Raw genomic sequence first — 17,662 nt, 5'->3', positions numbered from 1 at the left:
AGTAAGGGTCCACAAAAAGTCAGCTTGTTTCACACACTCTGCTGCAAATTGCAAAAAACTCAATGGGAACCGCTCAGTGTAAAGGTGCTCGAGCTGGAGTGGCTGTGGTCAATCAGCATCTGAAATTCTCAAACTGACTGTCTAAAAGTGTGCACCATTGTCCCCCTTTAGGCAGGCACTGATATACATGATCTGTATCGGCCCTGATACTTAGTTATCAGATCAGGTTATCAGCCGAGTCATGACTGATCCACAGTGTCGTTGCTATGTCATTCTGAAAAGTTCCAGTTACAGTCAGCAAGTCACGACAGGCTGGAGACTCAGATTTCAGCAATATAGAAATCCCTGACCTAATGTTACCTTACATCAAAATGATTCTGATGTGCTCCAGGTGAGGTATGCATATTTTATATTTGAATAAAAAAGAGGACACTGGTATCAAATCACCAGACACCCTGTGTTTACTGCATCAGGAGATAAAAGGCTAGATCAGATCATTCTCATCCCCACCTCACTTTATATTTTCTTTTGCCCCTAGTCGGACAATGTGATCCGACAATGTGGCATACAAACTCCCAACCACACCACAGCTGCACAAGAAAGGTTTGGGGGTTTTGTGCTCAAGAGCACCTCAACAGTAGGGCCAGATAAAAATCTCAATCTTCTGATTGGGATTTTTTATTTTTTTATTTAAATGATTCAATAACGATTCTTGAAATCCCAAGATCAATCTATGCATTTGTGCCTTTTCTCAGTAAAAATAACTGTGGTACTATTAGGCATCTACAGGTTACTTATCATTAGTGGTTCAGTTCAGGCTGCATGATGTGTAAAATGTCAAAAATATGTACTGTAAATTATAGCTGGCTATATTAGCTACGTTCAGTAAACTGACATGAATCTATGGGGGCCGTGACTTCCAGACTGTTATGACTGGATGGTGATCTGTTGGAGAGATATTACTGTATCTCTGACTAGGAGATGTGAGACTGAGAACACTGGGTGAACACTATGTGGATTCTACTTTATTCAATGTGTTCCTGTCGGGAGCTAATACTAGCTAGCAGCTCTCTGCAGATAATCAGGCTGATGTTAACACAAACAGTACAGACGAATCAGTTTCTGTCCCGTTTGCGCTCACGCTGCTCATTAAAGTGGACGCCTGGATTTAGTTTAACCGTCTGCTGCTGTATATACTGGATGGACTAGCAATATTTTTTTAAAATTGTGCCTAATGATGACACCCTGGTTAGTGGTGCAGGCTTTTATTATTCATGTTCAGCTGTATTGCATATGATGACCTAAAAATATACATGTCATGTTATCTTAATTGTATATTTTATTTATTCATTATATATTTATTCATAGCTATCATAGCTGTCATTTGCCAAACAAAGTAAATCCTTGGTCCACATTATTATAACAAGCATATGAATTTACAATTTTGCCTATAATGTGAACCTCATATAATTTATACTCAAGGAAACAACAGTGTTACTCACTTGTTGTTAAATGTGGAAAACCATTTCATTTTTAATTTAATTTAAAAATTTCCCAAAATTCTGAAAAACATTTTATGTAGCATCTGAGGTAGATGAATCATCATGAATCAGATCAAATGGAATCTAATCAAACTGAACTGAGAGATCAGTATTACTATCCAGCCCTGCTCTAGCGTAGTTGCAGATGGAGGGTCAAGTTTTGCTCATCCTGCCCCTACACTTCTCGACTGCACTCTGGAGCGCTGACACTTTAACGTTACAAAGTACAATTCTAGATAAAAGGGCAACAATGAGCCACAAAAACTGGCACCGATTCAAATGTACTGACAGAAGGAGGAAGTAAAGAAGATGGTGATGAAGATCTCCTGCTGTGATAACAGACACACAGGTGTTGCTGCTCATGCTGCATAACCTCCCCTGCTGTGCACAGGAGGGTCACTGCTAACCTTGACAAGGGTGAACAGGCGCTGCTGCAGTGCCCTTGTTCACTACAATGAGGGACATGCCATATTATTTATTTAATAATTTTATGGGTTTCTGTTTTTTTTTCCAAGTCTCCCTTCAACTTTTAATATTTCCTGTGTGCCACAGGGACACTCAGGAGCCCACAGGTCTGATAACTTTAAACGCTTACTTTTTAAGTTTATATATCTACAGCTACCATGGGACCTTCACACGCCGGGTCTTGTTTCATATCACTGATTTTGTTTCTTTTCTGTATCTTACAAAAATGAAGTGAAGAATATATGAAGGAGTGAGGACTTTGGCAGTTAATCTAACTTGGGTGTATCAGCACTGTGGTCTTCTACATTAATGCCATGGGGAACTAAACATGTAAGCCCAAGAAAAAACTCCAGGAGATAAAGACTCGAGGAGGAGGTAGCAGAGCTTAAAAGAAATAGTTTTTGGCATGATGCAATTAATTTCCCCCAGAAGCTGCAGAAAGGGAAGGAAGTGAGAGAAATGGTATTCCTGCAGTTTGGCCCCAGATGTCATCTCAATCTGAAGTGACACTTGCTGAGAGCACCGCTGCAAAAATCATCATGTGGATGAACTTTGACCCCACCTATGTAATCTTCTGTTTGGGTGCCTCACGCTGCAGCAATAACCGAGCAACAGCTTCCTCTCTGCTGCCAGCGTCACCACTTGCATGAACCTGTCATCAGTCATGACATACGTGACCTCAGGTTTCTTGGCCGCGGAACAGCTTTGGACAATTGGTTCAGCCACACAGTGTAAACACACCGTCGGCTAGGCAGCACAGGCAACAAAAGAATATTCATGAAGATTATTCATGGCTGGCTGTCAGTGGCAGTGACAAATCTGGGAGGTAATAGCAGCAGCAGCCAAATCTGATGGAGAGCAGACTAAATAGACAGGCAGCCATCACTGCAGAACAGTCATGCTCCCGCATATCTCACCCAGCTCAGCCTTTATACAAGCACACAGGTCATAGATACTACTGACAGGAATTTGACGTCATTAATCTCACCTGCCATTCCAAACACGTTGGCCATGTCTGTGTGCTGAGAGCGACCATTTCAATACCACAGGGTAAATTGTCCTTGAAAGAAAAAAAATCCTCCCTCAAATACGGTTATCGCTCATCAATCTGTAATGCTGAGTGCATTTGAGGGCTTTTATTTTGATGAAGTGCTCTAATTTACCTTTCTGGTGTACCCACTTTCCTAGAGCCTGCTTTTCCACTCCTGAAGCATCATTTTGAATTTTCTCACATTTCAGTGCCAAGATGACACCTGAGTGAGGACAGGGTCCGACAGCATGTTATCAAATCTGAATCTGTTCCAAATTCACTTATTAAACTGAAATCCTTTCAAATCCCTTATCAAATCCAAAGTTTATTTAAAAACGTGTGCCGTTTTTTCCCCCCTCCATTCAGTGCAACAGCAGCTGAGTTTATAGACTGATTCCACACAGCCTGACACTGATGCTAGAAACTAGAATAATGAACTATCAAACCTAAAGCCTGGACATGCTGCTGAGCTGAAGGGTTGTGGGGCTTTCACCACTTATTTTGTCACTTCTCTGTGACATTCGATAACACTGTCCTCATTCATTTTACATGGTGCTGTTTCAGCTGAGGCCATGTTCATGCTGATTCAATAGCGAAGTAAAATTTTGGTGACCCAAAACTGCATTTGCAGTAAAACCTGCTCAGACCACCTTTAACCACAGGTGCATGGCAGGTTTCCTGCAGTGCTTTTACAAGGGGTGGTGAGGAGCTGATTCAATTGGCCACTACTAACACCCCGCCTGATTCATAATCAGAATCAGCTTTAATCACCAAGTATGTTGAGCATAGGAACTCGTCTCCAGCACAGGAGCTCTCAGTGTGTTTTAGGCAACAGACAGACAATAGAATAGTGCAATCAAAGGTAGGGGAAGCACGGGAGAAGAAGAGGTAGTATTCATAGACATTATATACATATATATACTGTACACATTTAGAGCTAATAGAATGCTGAATGTAGCAGTACTATCTACAACCACTGCGGTGGATGCCAAGTCCTGTTGCTTCATTCATAGTTAAGTGTTCATCAGAGTGACGGCCTGGATGAAGAAACTGTCCCTGTGCCTGGTTGTCTTGGTGCACAGTGACCTGTAACACCGTCCAGAGGGGAGGAGTTCAAACAGATTGTGTCCAGGGTGTGAGGGGTCTGCAGTGATCCTCTCCGCCCTCCTTTTGACCCGTGAGGTGTACAGGTCCTCCATGGAGGGCAGGGTCACACCAATGACCTTTTCTGCAGTCCTCACTGTCCACTGAAGTCTGTACTTGTCCTGTTTGATTGCTGAGCCAAACCAGACAGTGATGGAGGTGCAGAGAACAGACTCCATGATTCCTCTGTAGAACTGTATCAGCAGCTCCTGGGGCAGGTCGAACTTCCTGAGCTGGCACAGGAAGTACATCCTCTGCTGTGCCTTCTTGGTGATGGTCCTGATGTTGGACGTCCACTTCAGGTCCTGGGAGATAGTGGAGCCCAGGAACTTGTAGGACTTTACTGCTGATACAGTGCTGCAGTATGGTAAGGAGTGGGGTGAGGGGCTCTTCCTAAAGTCCACTGTCATCTCCACTGTTCTGAGTGTGTTCAGCTCTAGGTTGTTGTCTATACGCCGACTCGACCCTGTAACAGATGAGACCGATGACCACTGTGTCATCTGCGAGCTTCAGGAGTTTAACAGTGGGGTCCCCTGAGGTGCATAGGTCCCTGGGGAGTCAAGACGTTGCAGGATGTAATGCAGTGCCATGTTGACTGCATCATACACTGACCTGTTTGCCTGGTAGGCAAACTGCAGGGGTTCCAGCAGGTGGGCCAACACCAGTGCATTCCTCCCACTAATAATGTATTCAGTCTTTCTTCCATGGTGAGCATGACTGTGCCCAATATGCCCCAATGCTGATGCCAAAAAACTGCAAAAAAACTGTTGGACACACCCACCATCAAACATATGTAACTCCATGTCATTAAACAGCAAGAGGCACCACCTGGTGTTGTATCCAGGTACTGCTTTTAAGGATAATCACCTTTATTTGGCCAAGTATGTTACACACAAGGAATTTGTTTCCGGTACAGAATCGAGGCAGCCATCTGTGGCACCAACTCAACCGATGGCTCTAACCATCGGGGGCAACTTGGGGGTTCAGTGTCTTGCCCAAGGACACGTGGCCTGCAGGCATCGAGATTTGAACCTCCTATCCTCCGGTTGGGAGACGACTACTCTACCCACTGAACCACAGTCGCCCCCTTTTCTGACAGTCAACACTGCACATTTTGATGCAGTACTTAAGGTGAGCGTTGGTGTGTCCTCATCGCCAGATGATCTCTTGACGTCCTGCTATCATCAGTAAGCAGTCCAATCTGACTAATCTGTGTTTCCTTGTTTTTGTGTCTTGATGATCCCTGTGTTTTTTGCATTTATTTGAACAGTACTGATCTGAACTGAACTCTGAATCGCTGTACAAACAGATTTTTGCTTTGTACCAGTAGAACTCTCCTTGAGCCGTTTTTGAATGAGCTTTTGTTCAAGGAAGCTTGGGTTATGTTTGGTGGTTTTTTTTGCACCCTGCTGTCTCTTCGCAAACTGAGATTTTTTTTTAAGGATTATCCTGTGGGACGGTACGAGCCATCCAAGGCGATTCAGCTTCCCAGACACCCCTTCCACGCTGGCGTTGAACTGGGCTGCAATCTCTGTAGCTGTGAGCCATCGCTTCCCCCACCAGCGGACCCACGCACCGGCCTGCGGTCATCTCACCACCTCCTGCCTCCCTGCACAGCATCGTTCTTCAGATCCAGTGGCTGTCTCTGCTCACTGCACCCCGGGTTGCTCACCAAGTGGTCCAGTCAACACAGCTCCCAGTCACCCGTACCGGCCGTAACGTTCACACTACTCTTTACACCTTCTGTTACCCTCCCTGATTAAAAATCCTTTTTGTCTCTGAGGTCTGTGTCCGAGTACTGCACTTACTGGGTCCTCTGTTCCCGGTCCTGACAGCTAGCCGTAACAATTTTATTTACTTTTTTTTTTATTTAGAGCTGTGAATTGATTAAAAATGTATCATTATACTGTGATTAATTGTGCAAATGTGAACTCCTAGCCATTCCACTTTGAATACCACATTAGTGTAGAATAAATGCAAAAGAAGTCTATTTCAAATAATATTTGTTTGATAGTGTCATTTTAACTTAAACTTCACTTGTGACCTATGGTTATTTTAGCCATCCAGTTAGCTAAAGCCTCTATTACCTTATCATTTGCTTGTTTAGATAACAACCCAAGTCGAGTACCACACTAGTAAAGTAACGCGGGGCGTTCCTGACGTCTCAGGAGTAGCACCTGGATGTTTTGCTCTCAGGTGATACATCAAAAGATGAAGTACTTCAGTGATAATTAAATTTGGCTTTGCAAAACGTGCACACTACTTTTGTTTTTTCCAACGAGCCATCTGGCTTTTTTCTTGTCCATAATTAGGGTGGGCATGCCTTAGCCACAGGAAGTAAAACGTAGAAACAGATGCTGCATAGTACCGTTAATCATTCACATTTATCACAAAAATGAACACATTTTCCCAACACTACTTTTTAGTAAGTTATTAACAGCAATTAATCATTGACTTCCCCAAAACAAACTAATCTTTTCTACAGATATTTTTCAAAAACAAGAACGGGCCATTGCCAGGTTCTGAGAGCCTGACAAAGGCTCCACGCCAAAAAGTGTTGGTCTTTACATTAAAGTTGCTCAAAAACACCACAAGTGTTGCCAGACTTTTTATTTTTTAGTTTGTCCCTTGCTTGTGCACCTCGGCAGTGGGTGAAGTTGTGCCAGAGATTTCAGCTGTGCTACAGATATTTTTAGGAATTCTATATAACCTAGATCAAGTTCACATTGGTAAGTGCTGTCTCCAGGAAACAGCTGTATGCCCACACCATAAGTTTGACACTGATAAAAGCTTTCACCTTCTCCTGCTGCTTGACTTTCATATGTACCACAGTAACTGCCAGCCATTTAAATGAAAGCATTACAACCTTAAACACTGTAAACGCTCACTTGAGTACTGTGTGACAAGGCATCTTGCTTTAAGCATTGCAGGTGGTAACTGACTGAATCAAATTTCTCCCTACCAGCTCTCATACAGACCTGCTGCCTTCTGCGCTTTTTGTACTGTGGCCTACATGGCAAACGGTCTTACACCTGTGTAGCGCTTTTTCCATGCTTTACAGCACACTCAGAGTGCTTTCCCACCATTTGGACATTCACATTCACAAGCACTCACACATTCGGTGTCATCACCAGGAGCAACTGGGGGTTCAGTGTCTTGCTTAAGGACACTTCAACACGTGGACTGGACAAGCCGGGAATCGCTAATCTTCCAGTCAGGAGACAACCGCTCTCCCTCCTGAGCCACAGCTGCCCCTGCAGCCTGTATGTCAGCAAATGCAGAACAGGTCACTTTGGAGCTTCAGGGCTCGCCACATTTATTGATATAGCCTACCAGAGCTAAGGTAGGCTCACTGTTTGTTCACCTAGCTTGTATGTAGTTATTACTCCTGATTGATGCTGCCTGAGGACTTTGGATGATCTTGCTACATGTACTAAAGTTACAGTTTAGTTAAGGTACATACCCAATTAGGGTGTTATCATGCCATTCAAAGGCCCATTATCACTTGTTGTCTGGGCTGTATTTATTGGTTAACAGGGCCATAATCCACCTACTACCAAACTGAGCAGGTTCAGTAGGTCAAGGTTACAATAAGAAATATGGAGCATACCTTCTTTATGCACAAACATAATTTGGTTAGGTCTAGGAAAAGACTGTGAGTTAAAATAAGTACTTTACATTACAGTGCTTTTGTCATGGTTGCTATAATAATCAACATGCAGTTACGTTGTGCAGTCATCATAAAAAAACACATAGGTTTTACACTGGACTTGAACTCCAGCCTCCTGTGTGAACATCCAGTCATCCCAGCTTCCTCCTAACAGGGACCTAACTTCCTCTGTTGCTCATTCTTTATTGCTATCATTGCTAGAGGGCCCGTCATTACAGCATGTATCAAACGAGTATCTACTGGGCCTTCTACTAGGTGGAGTAGGGCCCCACTGAGTCATAAGTATGGTCCCAATAACTAGTGATACCAGGCCATTAAATGGCATGACATCACCTGAATTGTCCAAGTCACACAACCTTTAGTGCCTGTGTTAGCAACTGGTTTGCATTTTGATTTGTCCTGTCAGCTTTTTTTTATTTCTGCGCCTACAATACAACCTCCATTTAAGTTGTTGGAGTTGTGTTTAGAAGTACACACAAAGCATCAAAATAATTATTAATACTTTTATGTGCCCTAGAGGTTAATATTTTAGGATGATAAGGATAATCAACTTTATTTGGCCAAGTATGTTACACACAAGGAATTTGTTTCCGGTACAAAACAGAGGCAGCCATCTGCGGCGCCAACTCAACCGATGGCTCTAACCATCGGTGGCAACTTGGGGGTTCAGTGTCTTGCCCAAGGACACTTTGACATGTGGTCTGCAGGCAACGAGATTCAAACTTCCGACTCTCTGGTTGGGAGTCGACTGCTCTACCCATTGAACCACAGATGATGAAGCATCTTTATTTTACTTCTAATCTGTAGCAGCATATTATGTTAATATGTCCTGCAATCTTGTGAGCTGAAAGGTGTGTAACACCTAATACTGGAAAACTCAAAATACTGTATACATTTACACAAATTAAATGTAAAATACCACTGGAACATCATTAGCACATGCCATGTCTATATATGCATCTCAGCTATTTGATGTTTGCCATAAACAGTTTCATTCACCAGATCATATTTTAACTTGCTGAAAGAAAACTGAGAGCTGTGAAAGAAATGAAAGGAGCCACTGCGAGAGGAATGAGCAACGGCAATCACAAACCCAGCAATTTCCTTTAAAGTAATCTAACTGAATTCCAGCAAAGGCATTCACCAACACGTGGGGATGTCTAAAACTGAGCAAATTAACTTTATTGTCTAAACATGTTTCAGCCTGACAGGCAGTGTGGTGCCTGCTGGCACTTCTCCATCTGCTCAATAATGACTTGTTTTCAATAGGGGAAAAAAACAAGAAATTTCTAACACCTGGAGGCGATGCTGGTCTCGGTTCGCTCCACAAAGACACCTTATGGGTTCAGACCAAGGCACTCCAGCAGTGCTGCCAGCTCCATTAACAATGCATAGTGGTGACAGGCCTGTGCAAGTAGCAGCAGCACTGGCAGATTAATTTCATAAATGTCCAGGACTGCATCCAGAGTACTGACAGGAACTAGCAAGAGAGATCATATTTCTCCCATATTAGCTTCTCTCCACTGGCTCCCTGTAAAATTCAGAATAGAATATAAAATCCTTCTCCTAACATACAAAGCCCTTAATGACAAGGCTCCATTTTATCTTAAAGACCTCGTAGAGCCTTATCATCCTAACAGAGCACTTCGCTCTCAGAGTGCAGGTTTACTTGTGGTTCCTAGAGTCCACAGAAGTAGAATGGGAGGCAGAGCCTTTAGCTATCAAGCTCCTCTCCTATGGAACCAACTCCCAGTCTCAGTTCGGGAGGCGGACACCCTCTCTACCTTTAAGATTAGCCTTAAGACTTTCCTTTTTGATAAAGCTTATAGTTAGGGCTGGATCAGGTGACCCTGAGCCTTCCTTTAGTTAAGCTGCTATAGGCCTAGACTGCTGAGGGGCCCCATGATGCAGAGCTCCTCTCCTCTCCATTTTATTTTTATATGCCACCATTACATGTTACTAACTGTGTCTCCTCACTCCCGTAGTGTGTCTCCTCTCTCTCTCTCCCTGGAACTCTACTTTTCTGATGAGCAGCCACCGGCCACATCAACCTGCCCAGTGTGTGATTATTTGTTGTGTTTGTTGTCTTGTTGCTTTTCTCTTCTCTTCTCTCTCCTCTATCCACTCACCCCAACCGGTTGCAGAGATCAGAATTGGCCAGTTTTAGCCTGATCAGCTAATATTGGTGACTAGCCAATCACGTCTGTGCCAGTCATATTTACACGCACAATGGTCCACGTTGTGCACGCAGTGGCACAGACCAAAAATGTAGCACGTGCAGCACGCGGCATCTTGCGTGCATTTCACACTGATGGGGAGCGTGAAGTTGGCAGCGTTTTGAATTTTGGATAAATACAACATTTTGGGAGCATTACGCTCATTATCCACCATAGAGATGCACAATACATCCATCGATCTTAGATAGAGCTATGTCAGTTTTAAAAAATAAATACTATCCCATACAACTACATACAGTAACAGTGCTTTAACTTTGTCCAAACGTCGAGTTTAGTGTTCAGTTTGAGCGCAGACAGAAACTGATTCATCTGCAGTGTTTGTGTTAGCTCCCGAACCGAGAGCTGAGATCAGGGTGCAGTCATTTTTTTGTCTGTCGATCTCATTGATAGGATCTCTAGGTCCCTTACAAGGTAGCTACAGTCAGCTAAGGTTGCCCATTCTGAATTACCACAGTTCAACACTGTGTGACTTATCTTCACATTGTCTATACCGGGTTTGTGGTCACTCATGCATTGGAAGTTCTTCATGTACAAAAAGTGCACAAAGGAGCCTACAGAAACACCTTACAGAAGGGAAAACTCCACAGTACACAATGATCAAATTACTGCTCTAACTACACATTAAATGCATGTTTAAAAACAGTGTATCCAACCTGTGGTAAAACAAAGAAAAGTTAAAAATGACACATACATTAAAATAAACCGTGTTCAATGCAACCGATTTCTTATGTTTCTGGTTTAGATAACTACAAACACTGCACTTCATTTTAAGTTGGAGGTTTGTAAAAGTATATAAGAAAATGTTTGCCCTGCAGGCCTACTAAAATGTTTTATTTTATTACCATTTAATTTTTCACTTACAAAAATATTTGTGCATGCTGTCAGTTGCACTTCTTAGAAAAAAAGAAAATCGGAATCTGCAGGTCAGACTTAGAAAATAATTAGAAATCAGTCGAGAAAACTGCAATCAGTGCATCTCTCCTTCAGAGACAGGCCAGCAGAACAACTCTGTCCAAAAAACAACCTAATACAATACATCTGACAACCTGTGCTGGACATGTTGCTTGAAATATTTCATCTATTCGCATTACCATAACACATAATGGAATACTGTCCGGCGATGCTGACAACTGATGACTGCTAAAGTAGAATAGAAGTAAGGACAAATAACGCAGAAGGTGCTGAATTCAGCCTACACAGGCCTGATAAAGTCTTTTGGAGGTGACACTGCATTTCAACTCTACTCCCATGGAGAAAATTGACTTCAGTAGTACAACAGCAGCCCTGCTCCTCCCTCGATGGCAGGGGGAAGAAATCACTTTCAAATTAATGGAATTAATCATGCTAGTGGTATAAAAAGGCACTAAAAGGTCGCCAAGCCTCTCAGCTATTCACAGGCCTGAAATCTTCCAACCCATGAAGCCTTCCACTGTGATGATTCAAAGTAAAATTTTTGTTCTGTCAAACACCTTTAGCCACACTGCCAATAAAACTCTCGGAGATGAACAGAATGACTGGCAACTAACAGCAGAGGCAATTAAAATTTCTCAAAAGCCATCAAAGTGCTGGATTATATAGGGGAGGCAATGCCTTATTGACTGGCGCCACAGCTGGGCTGCTTCTCTCTCCAGCTCCATACGCCAGGACTGCTTTGGCTGATTGAATGTGTCCGTACATTTGATGTTTGACCATTTAATAGTCCATTTAAACTGAAGAGAAAAAGGGTCATGTAAACTGTTTGTAAAATGCAGTCCATTTAATGCTGTATCAAGAGGAAGAGGGATGAAATGTGGACTGTACTTTATCATTTTAAATTGGTCATTTTTATCCATTTCAAGCTTAATTGTGTTCATTTTTCTTCAGCCACACAAGCAAAGCTGAAGTGTTTAGTCTGTTGCTTCAGAAATGCAGTCTTCCGGCTCTGAAGACTTGGAACTATATTGATAGATCTTGTGATTTTTATTCATTTGTACAATGGGTGTTGAAACAAGCCACGTCCCTTTGCCAACTTACTGTCATTAAAATAATTACAGTGTACTCATTTTCATGAACAATGTGTAGCCATTACACATTTCACTATTGTTCTATTAAAGAATCTTATGTTCATTCCTCCAGAACAACCACATTTCAGCACTGCCTTTTGTATAAGCATACGCTCCATTTTCTCCTTTTACAGCCTCCACATTTGCCCCAGAGGAGCTTATGTGTGTTGGGCTATTTTCCGTTGGATTAACACTGAGCCAGATCCACACCACTACACACCAAGAAGCTTCTCTGTGTCCTCCCAGCAGCCCACGAAAACCCACCTTCTTGTGTCAGTGCCCATTTCGGTGTGGTCTTCTCAGGCCAGCCTCCTTCCAACCTACAATTTCAGAGTGTTTGGAGCTGCATGTCAGGGATTTGCTTTCATGGTTTCACTTCAAGATTAAATTGCCTTCTCGCTCTGACTGCTTGGAGCAGTCACTAACAGGGGGCTGGGTGCACTTAAACATCACACTGGGCTTGACCTCAGCAATCATGCATTCTGTTGGTGAAACTATAGAGCTGAATTAAGAGACCTCAGACAGACACAGATAGTCAACTGCTTGAATAGGGTAGAAAGAGAAAGCAAGGATGGGGTGGCATGTTCTCATGGTTTTTGTCAAGCTGCACAGCACAACATGTTGGCAACATAAGGCAAACATTTTAACTTCAGTTCTCATAGATCCTGCCACGACATCAAACTGCATTTTGTGGTGCACTGGTGGCCCAACGGTTGTGGCACCCACCACAAACTGCAGCATCCCTCGTCTGTCTGCTTGGTCATTTCCTGTAAACGGTCTATTAAATCTGTCTAATAAAATGCCAAAAAAAAAAGCTTTCAAAAATATAAGAAGTTCCACAGACCACCACAACCTGGCCACTGTCCCTTGCCTACTTCTTCTGTTTGTACGATACGTTCAGCATTAGATATGGGCACCAACTGACGTTCATCAAATGATGCAACTTTCTGCAGCAAAACTAATGTGGGTTACACTCATTAACCTATTTCTTATATTATACCACATATTCTTTAGATTTTCTAACAGACTATTTTACATAGAGGCAGTTTTAAACAGGTAGAGCTCTTTATTTCTAACAATAGTTTTAAACAGGTAGAGCTCTTTATTTCTAACAATAGTTTTAAACAGGTAGAGCTCTTTACTTCTAAAATTAGACTGTTTCAACAGGTAGAGCTCTTTATTTCTAACATATGTCATAACAACTAAAACAGTTTTTTAAAGGCAGCTATAAAGATTAAACTAAGGTACTGTTGAGGTTCATTTTAAAACAAGTTAAAACAAGTGTAGATTCTCCAAACTAAGGAAAATAAATTGGGTATTAGTACCAAAGGTATCATACTTGTAACAGGAGAGACTAAAGAGCTGATGTGGGTGTGGTGAAATGTGAACTGCCAGTTCGGGCTGCTCTGGTTTCCTTGGTCTTCTGCAATAGTGAACTGAATGTCTTGGGGTTCGAGACTGTTGCTCAGACAAAACAAGACAAATGAAGACATCACCTTGGGCTTTGGGAAATTATGATGTGCATTTTTCATTGTTTTCTGATATATTCTACATTACATCACAGATTGATTAACCAAAATCATGACAATAACAGTAAAGCATCAGGATTTGATAATAGCAAATATCATCGTCATTTACAGCCTGATAACATGATACCTCACTTTGATGACAACTACACAAAAACTCTGTGAATATACAGTATAGTCCAAAACCGGCCACATTTGGATTGATATCAGAAAACATTTGATCCAAGAATAAGTAAACAAGATTATAAATCTGACCACACAACTGATGCCAATTTTTTCTTTGCTTTCATTTCTAAAACACATTTCAGTCAGTGCCAAAAAAAAACTCTGAGGTTCAATACACAGCATAAGACAAGCAGTTAGGATCTGCTTTGTCTGTGGGGAAGTGATTTTCCACCAGTATTAGTTCTTCACAAATGAGATTATTTCCAACAAATAAACTGGATGAATGCCAACTGTGTTGTTCTGTGTAAGCTCTTAAGACAGTTGGCTTGTTCCATTCAATCTTGCCTACAGAACCAACTTGATCCTGGAGAGCAAGGAGTGGCTCAGTGCACGTCTGTTCAGCAACTGCCTTTTGTAGCTGTGTAACTGATACTCGGAGTATTTATATCATAGCTCATATGAGTTACAAAGCATTCTTGAAATAAACCAACTGGCACTTTTACTTGAGACAAACTTGACAGGGTGTGACCAAAGGGATCTTTTTCCAACTGTATTCCATAACGTTTCTCAAAAGACGAAGTTCAGAGGCCTTTAGAAATCCTCAAAAACACTTTCAGCCATTCAAATGTTGAACTTGCAACAGCAAAGGGAAGAGGATTTGACTCCTTATCTCTGGAGGACTCAGAGGACTCCGGGTATTATGGCTTAAAATCTCAGTTTTCGTCTCTGAGAACACTTTTAAACTGTCTGCGTTTGTCTATCAAACTTTGACTGATACACACAGACAACTGGATCAGCTGTTATTGGGGGCACAACACTCAGGTTACTAATACATCTCCACTGTGTTGCTCCATGGAAGCAGAAAACACACTCCCCTTGATTTGTTCAGCCTAAACTGTCTTCCTAAATGACTCTGCCGCAAAAGGAATCAGTCAACCAAACGATCCCCTGCAACAGCAACATACACATGCAGAATGTTCCATCAGTACTATTAACATGCTGGCAAATCAGCAGCCCGTTGCACACACATCACACGAAGGATAACGTAGTCACTGGGATGTAATTGACATGTTTCTTCTGGGAGGACACACTGGCGCAGAAAACGGTGTTGCCACCTACTGAAGTCTGAACAATGAAAACATGACAGCAGACGTCATGATGCTGAATACACTTGACAGACATGGAGAGACAGTAAAGGAAGAGTGGGGGGGACAGACGGTGTTCAGCATTCACAGTTCACTTTCATTTCTGAAAGCCTGACTTTTTTTTTTACTTTGCGCACGTGATCTTGAAACGAAATGTGTTTAGTCACCAAATACCGCTGAGTCGTGTAATGAAATGACGCTATTACACTGAGGATACCAGTATTCCTCATGTCATGGCTGCTGGAATATTAGCGTTTCACTGTCCTGCAGGCACAAATGATAAAGGTCGCACCTCTGACTATATCCAGGGTTCGCAGCTGAACACACACTGTCAACTTCATAAGTCAGAAAACCGCAGAAGGAGAAAAACGCAATATTGACTTTGGCAACTGTCTAGACTGTGCGTAAAGAGCGACTTTAGACCCCGACAATCAACTTTAAAACAGCAGTTCTGGTAGTGAACAGATTTACAGGTGCGCACAGTGCACCTCGCCAAATCCAAAGTGCCAAACATTTCCTCTCCCTTCTTTTACCTGTTGGTCCTTCCATGCTGTCCGCGCAGATCCTGACGGCCAGCATCAGCAGCAGTGCTGCTGAATACATGTTGGCAGAAGAAGTAAAGTCCAGCTCGTTGTGTCACAAGAAGAGGATCCTAAAGAAAACTCCAGCAGTAGCAGCAGGGTGACTGGTGAGAAGTTGCGCACACAGCTCCACTCATCGCCGAATCGCTGCTTGCCTGCTCCTTCAGCTCCGCTGCCCGCACAGGGAGCATCTGATCCCGAGCAAAAGCGTTTAAAAAGAGCTCCCTTTTCCTGTAACGGCTCCACTACTTTGTTACAGTCAACGTGGCCAGGAGGTGAATCAAACACCCAATCGTCATCAAACCTGTGCATATATTTGCACGTTCTAGAGGCAAAATGCATCAGTGAATTATTAGACATGGACACAGGTCATCGCAGGGTCATATCCGAGGGAACATTTTCCTCAGTGTTCCCTTTAAGTGCATTTCTGGCATCCAAACAGACAAATTTCTGCTAAGCCGTTGCTCTCCATTATTATGCTAAAAAACACTAGATTAAATCCTGACTCACTGAATAACGCCTTGCCAAAGGCTGCCAAATCAGTGTCCATGCTTGATGGCAATTGATTTTTTTATTAATAGGGTACAGGAGTAGCTGTCCTCTCTGTCTCTTTCCAGTTTTTAACATACTGGATTGTGACAGCAGGGTGGCAATGGGATAAAACGGAAGCTTGGACTCTAGCCACAAATGAAACGCCTGCAGCAAAGCTGGGCCACTGGGACTCTTTGTCCAGCAGTCTTCTGTGCCGCTGACCCTGACCTTTGTGCTTTAATTAATATTTATGTAGGTATCGCCTTGTTTTAATGTTTTAGAGATACTCAGAAGTAACATTTTAAATTATATTTCTGTTTATCATTTAGCATTGATCTCTGCTTATTGTTGGGATTTCATTTAAGCTGAACTCAATTTCAGGCTTAAGATCAGATTTCTTGTTTTCTATTAACATGCACAAGCAAAAGGAAACAAAATGTCAAGAACAAGGAACAGGGGTGAACCAAACAGTACTTCCACCACCCTTCCCAACAACGACCCCTCATTTCTCCCACTCTGTTTCATGTACAAACCATATCCTTTCATTGCCCTTCAGGGACAGAGTGTCCTCTGTGGCAGCAACACATGACAAATTTATGTTATTCCCTGAAGCCCCAGAAATGGGTATGTACTAACAAAGGGTAATTTGACTAAAAACAAACATTTATGAAACTACACCATGCAAATCAGTGGTTTCCAACAAAGGGTTCAGGACCCACATGGGATCCCAAAATGTTTTAAGGGGTTTTTATTCATTCTTAGGGACATTCTGCCCCTGGGCAAAAATGTCCAGGTGGCCCTTATCAACCACCAGCTTCTCCTTATTCTCTGTGCAGTGTGTATATATTGTAAATATATAGCACAGAAATTAATTCAATAAAATACATTACATAAGCATAAGATAAACTAACACTTACAAAGGCCTTAACATGACAATTTAACTCCAGATTAGATAATACTAAAGGTGTTGCATGAAGACACCCATCATTTTAATCTATATGATGCTTTAGTTCATATACTATCATTAAAGCCTCCAGTTAATCCAAAATGCTGCAGCCAGAGTACTGACAGGAACTAACAAGAGAGATCATATCTCTCCCATATTAGCTTCTCTCCACTGGCTCCCTGTAAAATCCAGAATAGAATTTAAAATCCTTCTCCTAACATACAAAGCCCTTAATGACAAGGCTCCATCGTATCTTAAAGACCTCGTAGAGCCTTATCATCCTAACAGAGCACTTTGCTCTCAGAGTGCAGGTTTACTTGTGGTTCCTAGAGTCCACAGAAGTAGAATGGGAGGCAGAGCCTTTAGCTATCAAGCTCCTCTCCTATGGAACCAACTCCCAGTCTCAGTTCAGGAGGCGGACACCCTCTCTACCTTTAAGAGTAGACTTAAGACTTTCCTTTGTGATAAAGCTGATTGTTAGCTTAATGTAATGTTGTTGTTTTCAATATAATCCTAGTAGGACAGTGAGGGAGGGCAGAAAGGTACTTAGTATGTTGTGAAATGTCTTCCGATATTTCATGGCATCATAACAACTAATGTGGCTGAACAGGGATAAGACTGACAGCCATCTTGGTAACTG

General features: G+C 42.3%; 1 protein-coding gene across 1 annotated transcript in view; it reads right to left on the bottom strand.

The window, feature by feature from the left end:
- ptprua (protein tyrosine phosphatase receptor type Ua) overlaps positions 1-15,802 on the bottom strand; it is a 211,090-nt gene extending 195,288 nt beyond the window's left edge. Inside the window, 1 exon segment of the mRNA XM_020606414.1 lies at positions 15,498-15,802. Coding sequence (XP_020462070.1) covers positions 15,498-15,567 — 70 coding nt within the window. The 5' untranslated portion in view covers positions 15,568-15,802.
- Between the last annotated feature and the right edge of the window lie 1,860 nt (positions 15,803-17,662).

Source organism: Monopterus albus, unplaced genomic scaffold, assembly GCF_001952655.1.
Source record: "Monopterus albus unplaced genomic scaffold, M_albus_1.0 scaffold77.1, whole genome shotgun sequence".
NCBI lineage: Eukaryota > Metazoa > Chordata > Actinopteri > Synbranchiformes > Synbranchidae > Monopterus > Monopterus albus.
This window is presented reverse-complemented; position numbering and strand designations above follow the sequence as displayed.